At 37.6% G+C, this 16,040-nt stretch overlaps 1 protein-coding gene across 5 annotated transcripts in view; it reads left to right on the forward strand.

Moving 5' to 3' along the window:
• The first annotated feature begins 4,333 nt into the window (after window positions 1-4,333).
• Window positions 4,334-16,040, forward strand: part of PIKFYVE (phosphoinositide kinase, FYVE-type zinc finger containing) — a 73,564-nt gene continuing 61,857 nt past the window's right edge. For 2 of the 5 annotated variants that reach the window (XM_081052324.1, XM_081052327.1), the window contains exons 1-7: window positions 4,358-4,482; window positions 7,881-8,061; window positions 9,691-9,843; window positions 10,112-10,147; window positions 12,780-12,898; window positions 13,605-13,776; window positions 15,623-15,830. In XM_081052324.1, coding sequence (XP_080908450.1) covers window positions 7,890-8,061; window positions 9,691-9,843; window positions 10,112-10,147; window positions 12,780-12,898; window positions 13,605-13,776; window positions 15,623-15,830 — 860 coding nt within the window. In that variant the 5' untranslated portion in view covers window positions 4,358-4,482; window positions 7,881-7,889. Of the gene's footprint in view, window positions 4,483-7,880; window positions 8,062-9,690; window positions 9,844-10,111; window positions 10,148-12,779; window positions 12,899-13,604; window positions 13,777-15,622; window positions 15,831-16,040 lie in introns of all 5 variants that reach the window. The other 3 variants (XM_081052326.1, XM_081052328.1, XM_081052325.1) reach the window with 2 other exon arrangements.

A 16,040-nucleotide genomic window follows, 5' to 3' on the forward strand; every position in this document is an offset into this window, starting at 1 on the left:
TGAAAGTATTTATATTCATTCTTGTTCTAGAAAGGATTTAGGCAGCCTTCAAGATACACACAGTATAGCACGATAAAAGACATTGAATATAAAATGAGGAAAAGAGAGGATAAAAATAGGAAATTATATAGAACCAAAGTGAATTTAATCACAAAATATATTCCATCAAACCCAAACACTTCTGGAGATGGGCTGCAAATTTGGCTTTAAACCAGTGTGGGAAGAAAGGGAACTTATGGGAGTTTCAGCATCTAAAACAGTATTTTCTAAGCCAGTAATATAGAAACTCCTTTTCACTGAAAATAACTTTTTTGCAGATCCCTGAAATTGACTTATTACTATAGATATGCATAAAACTAGATATTTGTTCCTTATGTTGCTAGCCCTTATACAACTATAAAATAATAAATTTATAGATAGAAAGCCTAGAAACAAAAGTATAATAGGTTACCATTAGCAACATTAATTAAATGTAGCAAATAATGTTTGGCTGAAATTAAATTACTGCTTGAAATGTGAATATAAAACTGCAAATAAGGTGGGAGTCTTGTGTAGAAGAAGAAGAAGAGTCTATCTCAGCAAGAACTGTGAGGAACACTTAACATCTTTTAAAAAGCCAGGTGGAGGAAAAGGCCACCCAAAAGAGAATGAGAAGGACTCTCTGGGGGTAGTAGAAGAATCAGTAGAGCCTGAGGGAAGCCAAAGGATGAGAAAGTTTCCAAAAACGTTTGGAGAGGGCAAGGAAGATACATCCTGAAAATACTTTGGCAAGTAGGAAGACCTCATGAATGCCCTTTAAGAAGAATAATTCTATAGGGGGAAATTTGGAGAAAAGAAGGTTGTGAAATGAAGATGAATGCTTTATTTAGTAAACATAATTTTTGATGACTGCATAATTGTCCATCATTTGATTGTATTACTTTCATGTGGTTTGTGTTGGTTAGAAATTTGTTTCTTTTTTATTTATTTACTTTTTACTGTTTTAAATAACTGTGACAAACACATTTAGATATACTTTATTGTACTGGTATTAGCCTTCAGGCTTCTGTGTTTCTTAGGCTAGATTGCTAGAGTTGGATCAAGGAGTGTAAATACTTTTAAGGTGCTTATTAGATCTATCACATCATTCTCTAGGAGGGATATGCCTATCGATACTGTTAAAAGATAAATTAATTTTAATTCAATAATACTAACCAATATAAAAAAATAGAGAAGGAAAAGCTATTATTTATTTATTTATTTTTAGTATAAATGCAATACATATAGAGGACTACAAGCATAGTTCTATTATAATAATAATTGGCTTGGCAAGAATCATAAATATGCGCTCTGATGAAAGCTTTTGAGAAGGGTATTTACATAAAATATCTCTTTATAGATAAAATTCTTCTGGAATTAATTTGATGTCTGGTCTGAGGTGAGAATTAAAACTGATTCCCCCCCCCCCACACCAAATGGTAGCCAGTTTTCCATGTCTTTTTCACAGAGATTAAACTGTAAGCTAATATAGATATCAGACTGTAAGCTTCTTGAGGACATGGACTGTGTCCTGTTCACAATTTTATCTCTAGTGTCTACTTAACATATTGTTCATCAAATTAATCACTCAAAAATTTTTGTCAAATGGCCGTTTGGTTTTACCATTGTTAAACAAGGAGGTCATTAGACTGAGGTAGTTTTAATGCCCTAGTAGTCTCTGTAAGCAAACCAAAACCTAAGCCTGTAATGCCTCAAGGTTATAAATTGGAAACCTAAGAACAACTAATCACAAACAGCCACCTAGGCTTTCCCAAATAAGGCACCTGCTTAAGCTATAGCCAATCAGATAATTTCCTTGCTTTGCTTCTGCCTCTTCTCTATAAAAATCTTTCCCCTAGCTTCTGTCCTGGAGTACTCCTGACCACTTCCATTTTGGAGCTCCCCTATTCAAAGACATTTTTGCCCAAATAAATTCTTAACATTTTTAATATGCCTCACTTTATCTTTTAACACCATTTATAGAATTTCTGTATAATTAGGGCCTTTATGGGGCTAACTATTCTGTTTATATGCTCTGTGTGTCTGATTTATATTTTGTTGTAAGTTTATGAAATGTTAACATCTGGTGGACTAATTATAAGGGGGGAGGTTTTTTTTTTTTTTTTTTTTTTTTTTTAGACAGGCTTGAACATATTTATGGGTTGAAGAGAGGATGAGTCATTGGAAAAGGAGAGGTTGAAGATATGGTGCAAACTCCCAGGGGAGCTAGGAGAGGGTAGACTGGTACTGGTAGGATTGAGCTGGGGAAGAAGAAGCAGCCCCTTTCTCCCAAGGTTGAGCGCTGTAGGCAGGCCAGGGTAGATGTGGATACAGGTAAATGTGGTGTTGGTGCTGCTTAGGTTATTAGGGGTCACACTCAACAACCTCCGCTTTTTCACTTACCGTGTTTCCCTGAAAAGAAGACCTAGCCGGACAATCAGCTATAATGCACCTTTTGGAGCAAAAATTAATATAGTAAATAAGTATAATAAGTAAATTATAGTAAAATAAGACTGGGTCTTTAATATAATATAATATAATATAGTATAGTATAATATAATCTAAATATAATATAATACCAGATCTTATATTAATTTTTGCTCCAAAAACACACTAGAGCTGATCATTCAGCTAGGTCTTATTTCTGGGAAAACAGGGTAGGTAGATGAGAATCTCTGCTGAGAATGATAGTCAAGGTGGTGTGTGTGTGTATGTGTGCAATAGCAGTAGTGAGGAATGGAAGAGGAAGCTGACTGCCAACTCCTAGGATGATTGCCCAGCTGAGGATGGTGAAGATTTGTACTGGTATCAGCCATCAGGCTTCAGTGTTACTCTCCAGCAGCTAAGAAGACAAACTCAAAGAAAGCTGGGTAGGGATTTGTCAAAACTCTTGAGGAAAAGAGCTTGCAGAATTTAATTAAAATAGCACCTCACTTTTGGTTTAATTTCCTTTCCAATCACTCCTGCCAAGCTCCATAATTATGATCAGAAGATTTTGACGTTTTCTTCAGCTAATGGCACAACGCTCAACACAGGGCAAAATTATGGATAATTCAGGCTGAGCAAAATGGGGGCTTGGTAACTTTATTTGCACCTGTCTTTGCAACTCAAAATTTGAGCAAAAGATTAGCTATAGAGCTGTTGATGTAAGAAATGTCCAAACCTGTAGAGAATTTTTATGAGTTTATTTGAGCCAAACTAATGACAATTGCTGGGAAGCAAAATCTCAATGGATTAAAAAAAATGCTTCGGAGAATGGCAGCTTATTTTATACATTAGAATGAAAGGTGGAGATGTAAGGAGGGTTACATACAATTCATTGGTGGTGGATTAAGAGAGTAGGAGAAGAGAAAGCAAAGTGGGGGTAGAATCTCTAGGATTGGTCTAAAAGTAAAACAGAGAGACACATACTTCTCTTTTACACTGCTGGTACGGAATAGTTAATAATGAACATTTACAGAACACAGAGATGTAATGTGGGGAAACAAGATAACCTTGCGGGGTTCTGTGGTCTGGTGGTTTGGTGCTGGTGGTTGTGCCCTGAAGGGTCTGGGAAAGATTACTCCTACATTTCAAAGGAATGTTATTTAGATGCAAAAGGACAACAGGGAAGCTCACTTAACATAGACGTGTCTAGCCTCCAGACCTGCTTTTAGTTAGGAATTGGGAAGTTCAGACCATCCTATGCGGTTACGTTGGGTCTCCGAATTTGTAAGGTCTGTCAGGAAGGTCTTCCCTTAGCTTGTTAGGTTTAGCATGTGGCCATTTTTGGTCCAGTTCACAGAACTACCATCACTTACTCTGGGTTAGACACTATGCCGAATGCTTTATGTGCAATGTTTTACTCAATTTTGAAACAACTATCTGTTCAGTGGGTACTATTATTAGGTCCATTTTACAGAAAAGAGGCCTGGGCCTAAAGAAGTCAGTAATGTAAGGTCACGTGACTAGGAGGTATTGGCAGAGTCACTCAAGTCTGATAACAAGTCGTCTCTTGATAGAAGTGCTCTGTACCACCCAAGGGAACATCACCCTGTAAGAACATTGAGCGTAGTTACACATTATGAGTGCCCACGTAATCGGACACATACGGTAACTGCCGTCTGACACTCACCCATCTGGTGACGCTGCACGCGTGATGCTCACGCGCGCAGTCGGTCTGGTTTCCTGTTGGAAGGCTGAGACAGCCTCACCTCGGCCAAAGGGTCTTGGACGACTCTATCTGCGCTGGACTCCCTCTGCCTGAGCATCTGATCCAAGCGTCTCGCGGGAGGCGGAGAAGAGGGCGGAGCACGTGGCCGGGAAAGTTGCGGATTGGAGGGGAGCGGAAACAGGAGGTGGAGCCTTGGAGGGAAGCGAGAAGCCGCATCAACCAGGTAAGCAGCTTTGCAGCCTGCGGCAACTGCCAACTGCCCGCGTCCCCCGGTGCTGCGATCCGGAGCCGGCTTCCTGTGCCTGAGCCAGGTGAACCCGCGGCTGGGGTGGCGGGGTCTGCAGGGCCCGGGCGGAAGGCGCAGATCAGGGCGGGGGCCCGGCGCTCCGCCGGGTGGGGCGGGGAGTAGGGAAGAAGGCCGGTTTGGGGAGCTCGGGGGCCAGAGCGGAGGGGAAGGCTGAAGTGAGGGCGAGAGCCAGGGCTCCACAACCGCGGCTGGAGGCCAGGCTGCGAGCGAGACTGGGCAACGAAGGGCAGAGAAGCCGTGCCTGCAGTTAGCCGGCGCCCCTGATTCCCCGGTTGCCCCTGGTCACGCGAGTGGGGAAGGGAGCCGGGTGGGGCTGTTCCTGAAGAGGTTTCCTTGGAAACATTCGAAGTTCCCTTGTCCCTCCCTCTCTTTCCCGTGGACCTCCGCTGATTTTGGAGGTGCACCGTCCAATTCCTCCTCCCTCTGGTGGAGCAGCGCTCAGTCTGTCACAGATGCGTGCGTAGACTGGAAAAGAAAGTTCATGAGGTGCACAAACGACAGCAATAGTGGGATTTCAAATATGTGCATGCCTCCCTGAATGCTTGCCTCTGCTACTTGAGGCTGTCCCATTTCTGTCTGTGTTTCAAAGTCTCTGGGAAGGAGACTTGATTTCCCAATTAGTATTTTTTCCCTTTTGCTTAAAATGTTCCCAACGAGAGGCTGAGACTGGAATGTAAGGGATATTTTTAAGGAATTAAGGGTCTTAGGTCCATTGTAGAGATTATTGTTCTTAAGACATTCAAGAAATATGAGAAATGCTAGAGTTCTGTAGTAAGCAAATTATTTTTGTTTATTTGATGTGTGTATATGTTAAATTCTCATATATTGATTCAGTGCATCCGCTGTTGTAAAATTGGTACGATATTGACGGTACAGGTAGTTGTTTGGTATATTGCACTGTCATATTTCTGATGTATTTGAATCTAATTCCTGATTTATTTGAATCTTGTTTGCTGCCACTCCAAAATTCCCACTCTATCAGGATTTTTAATCTTCGGTGGGTTTGGGGTTGTGACAAAAATTGAGCAGGTTAAGTCTCTTCTGTAGAGCAAAATTACTTCTCTCTCTCTCTCTCTCTCTCTCTCTCTCTCTCTCTCTCTCTTCTTTTGTTTTTAAGGCTGCCTCCCATTGCATACTTTCCCTTTTCTTCTTTGGGGAAGAGGAATATGCACCACGCTGTGGTTTTCTTTTAGTGTTTCTGTTGGCATGTTGATCAAAAATTGAACAAAAAAATCTTTGTTGATGGAAACATTTCTAGTATTCAGCTGTCCTGGATTATTAAGTATATTTTGAGTACTTAAAAAAGAAACTAGTTAGAAATGATTTCACTGATGTTTGGATTTTTTTTCATCTGCCAAAATTTTGATGTTGGCTGGTAGATCGGGTTTATTTTTTACATGTTAATGTCTGATTAGCCTTCAGACTGGCTTAAGCATCAAGATAGTGTGAAGTGGGTCTGTATATAATTGCAACCTTCAAATGAGAAGAGGCAACGTACTGGTGATACACCAGAGATCTTTTGAGGAAGTTAATGCTTTAAATTATCAGTGAGGAAAGAGTCCTAGTTTATATCACAGTTATTAAGCTACCAGAGAATAAAATGTTGTAAGGTATTTTTTTCAGGATTCTGATGTCATGATTTGATTTTTAAGATTAAGTCTATGTGATTGCATTTATGTTTCAGAGACTACATTTGCTGATTGTTTTGATTGTAATTTTTATCCTCATATCTCCATAGCCTAATAGAAGTTTTAGGTGGGTGAGTGACCCTTAGAAGTAATGCCAAGACTCTTTAGGCAGATTGCTAACTGCTTCAGATGTTACTTGTGTCAAAGTAGAATGTAGGCTGATTTCCGAGGCCTTGAGGGTTATTGCCATCACATTATTCTGTCTCTACAGTGCTCCCCCCCCCCTTTTACCTTTTGAAATTTACGTTTGATGAATCTCCAGCTTATTTTCTAACTCTTTATACTGGACTATGGATTGTCATTACACTTTAGAAGGATTGTTGACTACTCTTCCCAATACAAGATGTTAGGGACCTTTCTTTCCTCCTTCCTCTTCTCTCCTCTGCTCCTTCCTCTTCTTCCTCTTTGCCTTCCCCCCTTCTTCCATTCCCGTAAACATTTATTGCCAAAATTTTGTTCAAGTCAGTGGTTTCATTTCTGCTTTGTTTAATTAATTTATTAAGTAAATTATTAATCAGGCAACATCTTGAGTAGTTAGAATTCAGATAGGCTAGAATTGGAGGTCTGTGAAGAGCTACAAAAGTAATTTTGCTCTAAAGAAGAACTCTGGGCTGAAACTTGGAGTTTAGTTACACTCTACCACTGACCAGTTGTGTGACCCTCAAGAAAGTTGTTTTAGGTTAAGTGTACATTGTTTGCCTCAAAGGTAAAATAAAGTAATAAGACCAGTTCTGTGAGCCTTCCAGGATTTTGTAAAAATTAAATGAGATGGTAGATATGATTTTGAAAGTGAAGAGTTTTATAAGAATGTAATGTCCTCTTTGTAAAGTATAAAGTAGATTACACATCATAGCACTTTGATGACTAGAGTTATACATAGTTCATGGTTCCTGTCTTTTATTTGAAGTATTAATCAATATGGCAGAAAATAGACATATGTGCTTTTCTGTAATCTACATCTGGTTGATGTGTTTTCCTTTACTGCTTTGGTTGAATTATGAATTTTGGTTATTTGAAAAAAAATGCCCTTTAAGATCTTCGTTTTAATGTCTATATGAGTTTAGGCTTAAAAGGAGAAAAACCAGGTTCATTTGCCTAGGAGGAAGATGATGGGGAACAGCTTGTTGATTTGGGTAGTTCTCAAGGTGTTGAGGCATAGCTTGAGGTAATTTTGGAGGTTATATAGAAGTGTCATTAAGGGATGACTATTTCATTTTCTTTTCTTGGAAATATTTATCTTTTACATTTTTTCAAAGAAAAAATTGAAATAAGTAAAATAAAGCTGTGAGGAATATATGCTTGTGTAAAACCAGTGTCCCCCCATAATTTTAAAAAGCTATTGAATGTCTTTTTCCCAAAAAAAATCTTAAAATGAAAAATATATAAATTATGCAAAAATACATTTTTTCTTTTTATCTGCTCACATTTATGCCTGATCTCCAATTTTTAAAAATAATTTTGATATGTTCTGTAATTTGAGTAGCAATGTTGAAAATTCGATTGGCTCTGCAATCATAGTTTTAGGTGATAGAGACTGTCTTATGATCCAGACCTCAGAGTTTTTAAGCTTTAATTTGGAGATCTATTTGTTCTTTGGTTTTCACAGGTCTGAATTTTCAGAGTCAGATTTTCAGATATTTAGGGATGCTGTTTAGAATTAAGGTTTGGGCTTCCCGAGGAACATATCTTTAGCTTATTCTTTTTTTTTTTTTAGACTCATGAAATGGCCACAGATGATAAGACTTCCCCAACACCGGACTTTGCCAATGATTTGCCTCGATCTCCTACTAGTCCTTCTCATCTCACACACTTTAAACCTTTGACTCCTGATCAGGACGAACCTCCTTTTAAATCAGCATATAGTTCTTTTGTAAATCTCTTTCGATTTAACAAAGGTAAGACTTATTCTTCAAGATCACAGAAACTACAGTTTTGATTCTCTGTAATTCTCTTGTTCAGTTTTAATGTCATGTCTGCAAAAAGGTGAATTATTAACAAAGAGAGCTTTAATTATAGGTCACTGGGGTTCATTGCTTAAGAAAAGAAAGCTAGAGTTTTCACTGTAATTTTATTAATTGTTCGTAACTGAAGATTTGAATTGAAACTAAATGTTAAAAGGAGGACCCTTTTTAAAGTGACCATTTTCCCCCCTTTCTTTATATGTTTCAATTTCCTTAAGTTCATGGAATGGACTTTGTTCTTTCAGGGGTTAATGGCCAAAAGATTTTTTTTTTTTTAAATTAAAATTTATTGGGGTTGACAGTGGTTAGTAAAATAACAGAGGTTTCAAGTGTACAATTCTGTAATACATCATCTATGTATCACGTTGTGTGTTCACCACCGAGAATCAGTTCTGCTTCCATCACCATATATTTGATAAAAGATTTTAATTAAAGCAATGAAACTAAAAGGATCAGCACACAGGAGAAAAGGTTCTTATTTTTTTTAAATGGAAATTATCAGCAGGCCTGCTGTTGACTTCAACCCTTTAGACAAGGTGTAAATGTAATACTAGCAAGTTAAAAGATACTTTTAAAGTGAGCTCTTTTTAAGTAATATATTCTTCACCTGGAAGAAAAATTAAGAAAACATGGATTACAACTTTTGCTTTGTATTTGGCTGTATTTGAAATGGATTAGAAAGTGATCCCCTTTGTTGTAAGAAATTTGGGGTTAGTAGTTTAACTTAGTAGAAATTTTAATAGTATTAACTGATATTTATTAGTAGTCATGTTTAAAGTTCTGTAAAACCTATTAAGTCCATCTTTAAGACAATGATCTTTTTATATTTTTAAAAAGTAAACCTTATTGTTTAGATTAGTTTTAGATTTACAAAAAACTGAGAAGATGGTATAGAGATTTCTTATATACCCTGTACCCAGTTTCTCTTATTATTAACATCTTAGAGTATTAGGTAAGACAGTGTTCTTCATTCCTCTCTGTGTTAGTAAGATGTAATTGTACATTTAAATAATTATAATAATTGTACATTTATTACAATTAGCGAACCATTATTGATACATTATTATTAACTCAAGCATGTATTTTATTCATCTTTCTTCAGTTTTTACCTAATGTCCTTTTTCTGTTCCAGTATCCTACATCATATTTAGTCATCACGAGACACAATTTTTATTTAGCAAATGTTTATTGATCACCTACTATCCACTGGATACTGTTTTAACAGTGCAAGGGATCTAGTCCATAAACAAAACAGAACCGCCCGCACCACCCCCCCGAAAAAAATCTCTGCCTTTATGTGTAGCTTCCATTCTGTTTTCTTTAATGTGCTTAAGGTATTACCAATGCAAAGTAGAACAAACTGAAGATCACATACACCAAGAATGTGATTATTGGCTTGTAATTTTGCTACCTTTTTTTCAATGTTTCAAACCCTAATTTTTAATGATGCATGTTGTGCATATGTTCTTATGTTCTTTCCTGAAAATTTTCACCTATTGCCTTCTCTTTGCTGAATTCTGAGTCTTAGTTTTTCAAATAATGCCAAGCTTTCCTTTGCTACAGAGAGAGCAGAAGGGAGCCAGGGAGAACAGCCATCTCTGAGTGGAAGTTGGACCAGCCCTCAGCTCCCTTCACGAGTGCAATCTGTGAGGTCACCTACACCTTATAAGAAACAGCTTAATGAGGAGCTCCAGCGACGATCTTCAACAGTGTTAGGTAAGACAGTGTTCTTCATTCCGCTCTCTGTGTTAGATTTTTCCAGTCATTGTTTCCCAGGGTGTTTATTGACTTATTGACTTAACTTTTCTGCTATTTGGAATAGTCAGGTACTCTTCAGAATGAATGAAACTATTACCTAGGTAGTGAAAGAATTTGTAGGTACCTAAAAAAGAGAAATTCTTAAACATTTTTTTATTAAACTTTAATTTAGGCCAGGCAGAGATCTCTTGACTGTTTTTTGATTAATTACTTGCTTGGCTTTCAGCAGAGAACAGTTTGCAACATCCCCAGGAGAACACAGGTTAGTTTCAGCTTTGTGAATGAATCCTGCATCTGTCCTTGGGATGGCTAGTGAAATGTGCTGTGCATGCCTCTGGCCGCAGAGCTCTCTCACCTCTGTTAGTCGGCTGCCCCTTGCTCTTGGCCTTTTGTCGTGTTGGGATGCAAAATGTCAGTGTGGCTGCATAAGCTGAGCTCCTCTTGCCTGTTTGTTCTCCATCCTGGTCTCCTACACAGGTTCTGCTCCTTCATTTTCATGCTCTTCTGATGAGTATAGGCTGGGGATCAGTTTCTGAAGTGACAGACTAGATAAAGTGAGTTGTTGATGTTTTATTTTTGTTAGAGTATTAAACTCAGTGCTGTGGTTTGCCCAACTCAAGGTGATAGAAGAAAGTCAGTGAGAGGAGACAGAATAGAGGGGAAGGGGTGCAGCCTTGGAAATCAAATGGCCCTGAACACCAGATCCTGTCTTGTCTGCACAATTTTCCCCATGAGATCTTCGAGTGAAAAATAGGCAGGTGCAGGTAATGGCGGGTGGCAGGAGGATATTTTATTGCTAGTTGGGACTTGGTTTAGAACCGTTTTTCTGGTGGGTCAGGAGGAGGATAAATCACACAGAAGAAGGGTTTCTCTCTAAGGACTGGAACAGAGCTGGCTGCATCACCTCTGCAGGTTTCCTAGGGCAATGAGCCTCAGCTTGGGTTATGTCAGCCATTTGGAAGGAATCAGAAGGTGGGACCGGGGTGAGGGAGCAAGTTGCTCTCCTTTTACTCTAAAGAATGGAAGGAAGAGACCATCCCCACTTTAACTTTTAGCCGCAGTAAACTCTCCTTAGCTTTTTAACCTGACCCGTGACAATTGTCCTATTTTTGTTGAGGGAGCTCTTCTGACTAAATCCTGTGCTGAATTAAGATTAATCTTATCTTGTAGGGGTTCCAAATTGACAGCCTACCAAATCTTGCCTTGGTGTTTTGATAAATCAGACTTTAAGTATCACTGAGTGGAGCTTGTACTGTCTGATTTGCTGCAGCCCCCACCATGCCTTACTGTGTTTTATTAAGTTCACTTGATTCTTTGGTTCGACCTTAGCTGCGAGAGGCTCAGAAACCTGCGACTATTTGACCAGTCAAGTTCCTTTTCCTACTAAAAGGCCATAATTCCACAATTTGCTAGTTTTGTGACCTTAGGAGAGTCATTTAATTTACTGATATCTGTTTTATAAGAGAAGCAGCTAAGATGGTTTGTCTAAGGGCAGACAAAGTGCTGGACCAGATTTTCTCTCAGGGATCTTACATCTTTATCTGAGATCTCTGATTCTGTTGGTTTCAGGAACAGTCTTGCTCTTCCTTTTCCAATGGTTGATGCTATTAATACTCTCTTATATTCCTAACTGGCTAACTGCAAGGGGCTTCACAATTAATTGTGAAGTAGAACCATTAGGATTCTAACAGCTTCCTTTGTCTCTTTTTTCCATTCATAAATCATGGGGAGTTGCTTTATATTGTGATACTCAAGAAAATTTGGTCATTCTAATTCTCATTTATTTTTATTCGAGTAACAACACAGGTATCTGCTGAAATTAGGACATTACTATTTGTAAAAAGATAGTTTTCTAACATAGGTGCTGTTTAGATAGTTGTTTCTGTAATTAAATTATCTTGGAAATCTTTGTCAATTTATATTTAGATACTAACCTCTTTCTTTTTCCCCCATGCAACCCAAACAAAGCACACCTAAAACAAATCTACAAACAAGTGAGTTTGAGAAAGTTGTAGGTGGGCTATTTTCCATCTTGCTTTGCCATAGGTTATTAGGTTGATGAGGTTATAGGTATACAGGAATAGGTAGAAACTTCAGTAGTAATCTTGCTCTAAAATAAGGAAATGATATATGATGACAGCTTTGGCAGGCACACCCCCTTCTGACCACAAAGCTGGAATTTGGGCTTGTTTTATTGTTAGGACTGGACTCAGTTATCGCTGTTTGAAGTGTCAATAACCCTTCCAGTGTAGAGCTGTAGGGGTGAAGAGGTAGCTGGAAAGGTAGAATTGGAGTTCTAGCAATTCTTTGGCAGTTTTAATCTACATGGACATTGCTGAAGGAAGAAACTCTGTGGGTAAATGACCATCCTGGACGTGCTGAAGTCTGTCAGACTTTGGGGACTGGGCTGTAAATTCCTTTGTGATCCTCTGCTGCATGAGACATTGATATGTGGTCTGCAGCCTGAACTGTTCAGCCCCGCTGCTGACTGCTTGACTGTAGAGGCTAACCTAGGTTAACTCACTAGGATTGCTTTTTCTTCTGCTAAATTTCTAGCAGATATTTATTTTGTCTTGGGGCCAAAGGGCCCAAGAAATCATTAATGAATTTGGGGCCATTTAACCAATCCTCTCGTCCCAGGCCTCAAAATCATCTGTGGCCTCACTTACTTGCTTGTGAAGTAGTGTTTTACATGGTAATAAGAAACACTTTCAACCTTTTACCTTCATAAAGACTAGTTTTAACTCTCGATTCATACCACTCGTTGGGAGAACATAAATATGTACTAACGATAAGAGGCACTGCGCATCACGTGTGTACATTGTTTTGCATAGATACTGGAGACTATTAACAGGTTGCTCTTTATTTTTTTATTTTTGGCAAATCTGACTCAGAAACAAGAAGGAAAGCAGAACCTACCTTTGGAGGTCATGACCCTCGTACAGCTGTTCAGCTTCGAAGCCTCAGTACAGTATTAAAACGCCTCAAGGAAATCATGGAGGGGAAAAGCCAGGTACTGTGTAAGGGCTTTAGAAGATTACATATTAATCAGTTATACAGGGCTCAGGCCATGCTCAGGCCACTGAAAATGGCATAATGTCCTTGAAAGAAAGTGCAGTTAGTACTTTCTCCAGCTACGAACACTGTAATTTTACACATAGGTACTTAATTTTAATTGATCAATTTTTTTCCCCTTTATAGTCAGTGGTTTTCATGTCCTGTTTAAGAAGTATTTAGCCTAAGGTCAGTAAATATTCTTCCATGGCTACTTCAGGAAGCTTTATTATTTGTGTGACGTTTAAGGGTCAAGCCTCCTTTTTTTTTCATGGCTCTCCCATTGGACTCAGCTCCTTTTTGTTTTGAACAAACGGTCCTTCACTGATTGCATTATAAATCTTGACCTAAGTCCATATATGTGTGTGAGGGTGTGCCAGGGCTCTCTTCTGTTCCATAGCTCCATTTTTTTCTATCCTCGAACTGGTTCTCTAACATTATTGTAGCTTTAGAATAAAGTCTTGATGGCTGGTAATGTAAGTCCTTCAACTTTTTTTTCTTCAAGAATGTCTTGGTCATTTTGGCCCTTTGCATTTCATTAGTTTTAGAAGTGGCTTGTCACTCTGCGAAGGAAACCCTCTAGGATTTTCACTAGCATTGCCTTTGTCATTGTGACTTAGTAATCGGTATTTTCAAGAAGCCTTCACATATTTTTGTTGTTACAGGATAGTGACCTGAAGCAATACTGGATGCCAGACAGCCAATGTAAAGAGTGCTATGACTGTAGTGAGAAATTTACCACGTTTAGGCGTAGACACCATTGTCGACTGTGTGGGCAGATTTTCTGCAGTCGTTGCTGTAACCAAGAAATCCCAGGAAAATTTATGGGCTATACAGGTAAATGCATTTTATTGACACTTTTACAATTGTTAAAGGTCATAACTATAAAATAGTTATAATACAGGACTGATGTCAAGCCAGTTTTTATTTTGGGCTTTACATGCGAACCATGGGCGGCACAGGTGAGGGGGATGCAGCGTTGCTTTTAAGACTTTATAGTCGAATAATAACTAGACAGAGATGGATGTGCATATATGAGTAAAAGAGTGTATTGTAGATGTTGTCAAACACCCTAGGGATGTTAACATGTATTAGACAAGGTGGAGAGAGTAGATTACTAGTTTATATTACTATGTGAGTTTCATTTTACAAAATCCAGATCTTCCTTGAGTTGTATGACACTATGCTTTAGCAAGCTGCATCTTGCATTCTTCCGTAAATTCTAGCAATACAGAAATTTTAAATTATTTACTGAAGCAGAGAAAAACTAATCAATGGTGTTTGGATTTATACAGTGATTTGGGAGCGGAAAGTGGGCAGAAGTTACCAAAAAAAAAAAAAAAACACCACTCTTAGAATCTCTCATGTTATTTTTATTATCATGCAGATCTTCCTTTTGGCCTTATTCACTAATTTTTTTTCCACCGAAACTGCTACAGAATTCAGAACTGAATTAATCTTTTATCCGGATTATGGCTACAACCTTTGAAAAGATATTTTTACCGTTAGTTTTTTTCTACCTCTAATTTTTCATGCTCTAGTCGGTATTCTTTGTTAAATGCTAATTTGATCATGTCGGGGGTATTCCCCTGCCTAAAACCCTTTCGGAGCTCCTATTATTACCCTTAGGATAAAATCCTGTCTTATTAATATGGTTTTTGTGTTAGTTTTCTAGGGCTGCCATAGCAAAATATTACAAACTAAGCAAATTGTTAATATTGCTTAAAATACATGCATAGTTTAATAAAACTGAGTACTTTATAATAGTAATCTTAAAATGAAAAAATAAAATGAAACAAATAAATTATACTTGATAGTAATTGTGACAAAAACAGTGCAGTTGACTTTGAGAAATCTTTTGTTTTCAAAAGATTTCACATCACATCAGTTTTCTGATATTAATGGTAGTAGAAAATTTAAGTTTGAAATGTTAAATAACATATAAGGTTTAATTATCTTACCTCTTTTTTTAGTACACTAAAATGTTACAGAATCACACAAATACTTGTTACAGAAAAACAGGGTAGAAATGACAACTTATATTTGGGCAGAACTGAAATAAAATTACAGTATTTAAAAGTATTAAGTATAAATAACCTTGTTGTTTGTCCTTCCAAGAATATTTCATTTTCATCCTAACTTACACTGTAAGAATTTCCTTAATTTCCTCCCCATATATTGTCTGTAAGCCCATTTGTCAGTTTGTTTTTAAAATAGTTCCCCCTTGTGGAGGCCACTCTTCTTGGCTCCATAATGAAGACCCAAATAACATTTTTCCTCCTTCCTTTTTGTCTTTGTGTTGGATTATTTACTCTATTTAAATTTTTTTGAATCTTCTGTCCCTTATTTCACTTTTAGAATCTTGAAAAACCAGTTTTCTAATATAATTAGTTTTCTAGTATGATCAGTTTTCTAATACAGTTGAGTCATATTTTCTTGTTATAAAATTTGAGGTAATTTATATACTTGGATGACTTTATCATAATGATGGTTTTTAAAGTATATAACTGAGCTAACAAAATTATTTAACTTTTTAAAAATGTTTTTTTGGTAGTCTTTACTTGAAGACATTTGCCTGTTATTAGATTAACTATTAACCCAAAGATTTAATATGTTCTGTTAAGTAATGTGTTATTGTTATCTTTTACTTAGTTTTTTTTTTTTTTTTTTCCTCCCTTTCTAGGGGACCTCCGAGCTTGTACATACTGTAGAAAAATAGCCTTAAGTTACGCTCATTCCACAGACAGTAATTCCATTGGGGAAGACTTGAGTGCTCTTTCGGATTCAGCTTCCTCTGTGTCTGTACTTGATCCAAGTGAACCCCGAACACCTGTTGGGAGTAGAAAAGCCAGTCGCAACATATTTTTAGAGGATGATTTTGCTTGGCAAAGGTACTGTCACTTAACTATAGTTTATATTTGGGAGATACTAGTTGTCTTGTGACCTATGAGTGCTCTTAGTTAACTTTTACCTTCTTGAATTATCTCCAAAAAATTCCCTGTTTTCTCCTCTTTCTTTGAATTGCCTCCAGAAGGATCACAGAATATGTTTATGGACAGAGATTATATTGACTAATTAAAATGTAAGCACTACAAGAGGAG

The sequence above is a fragment of the Rhinolophus hipposideros genome, assembly GCF_964194185.1.
Source record: "Rhinolophus hipposideros genome assembly, chromosome: 6".
NCBI lineage: Eukaryota > Metazoa > Chordata > Mammalia > Chiroptera > Rhinolophidae > Rhinolophus > Rhinolophus hipposideros.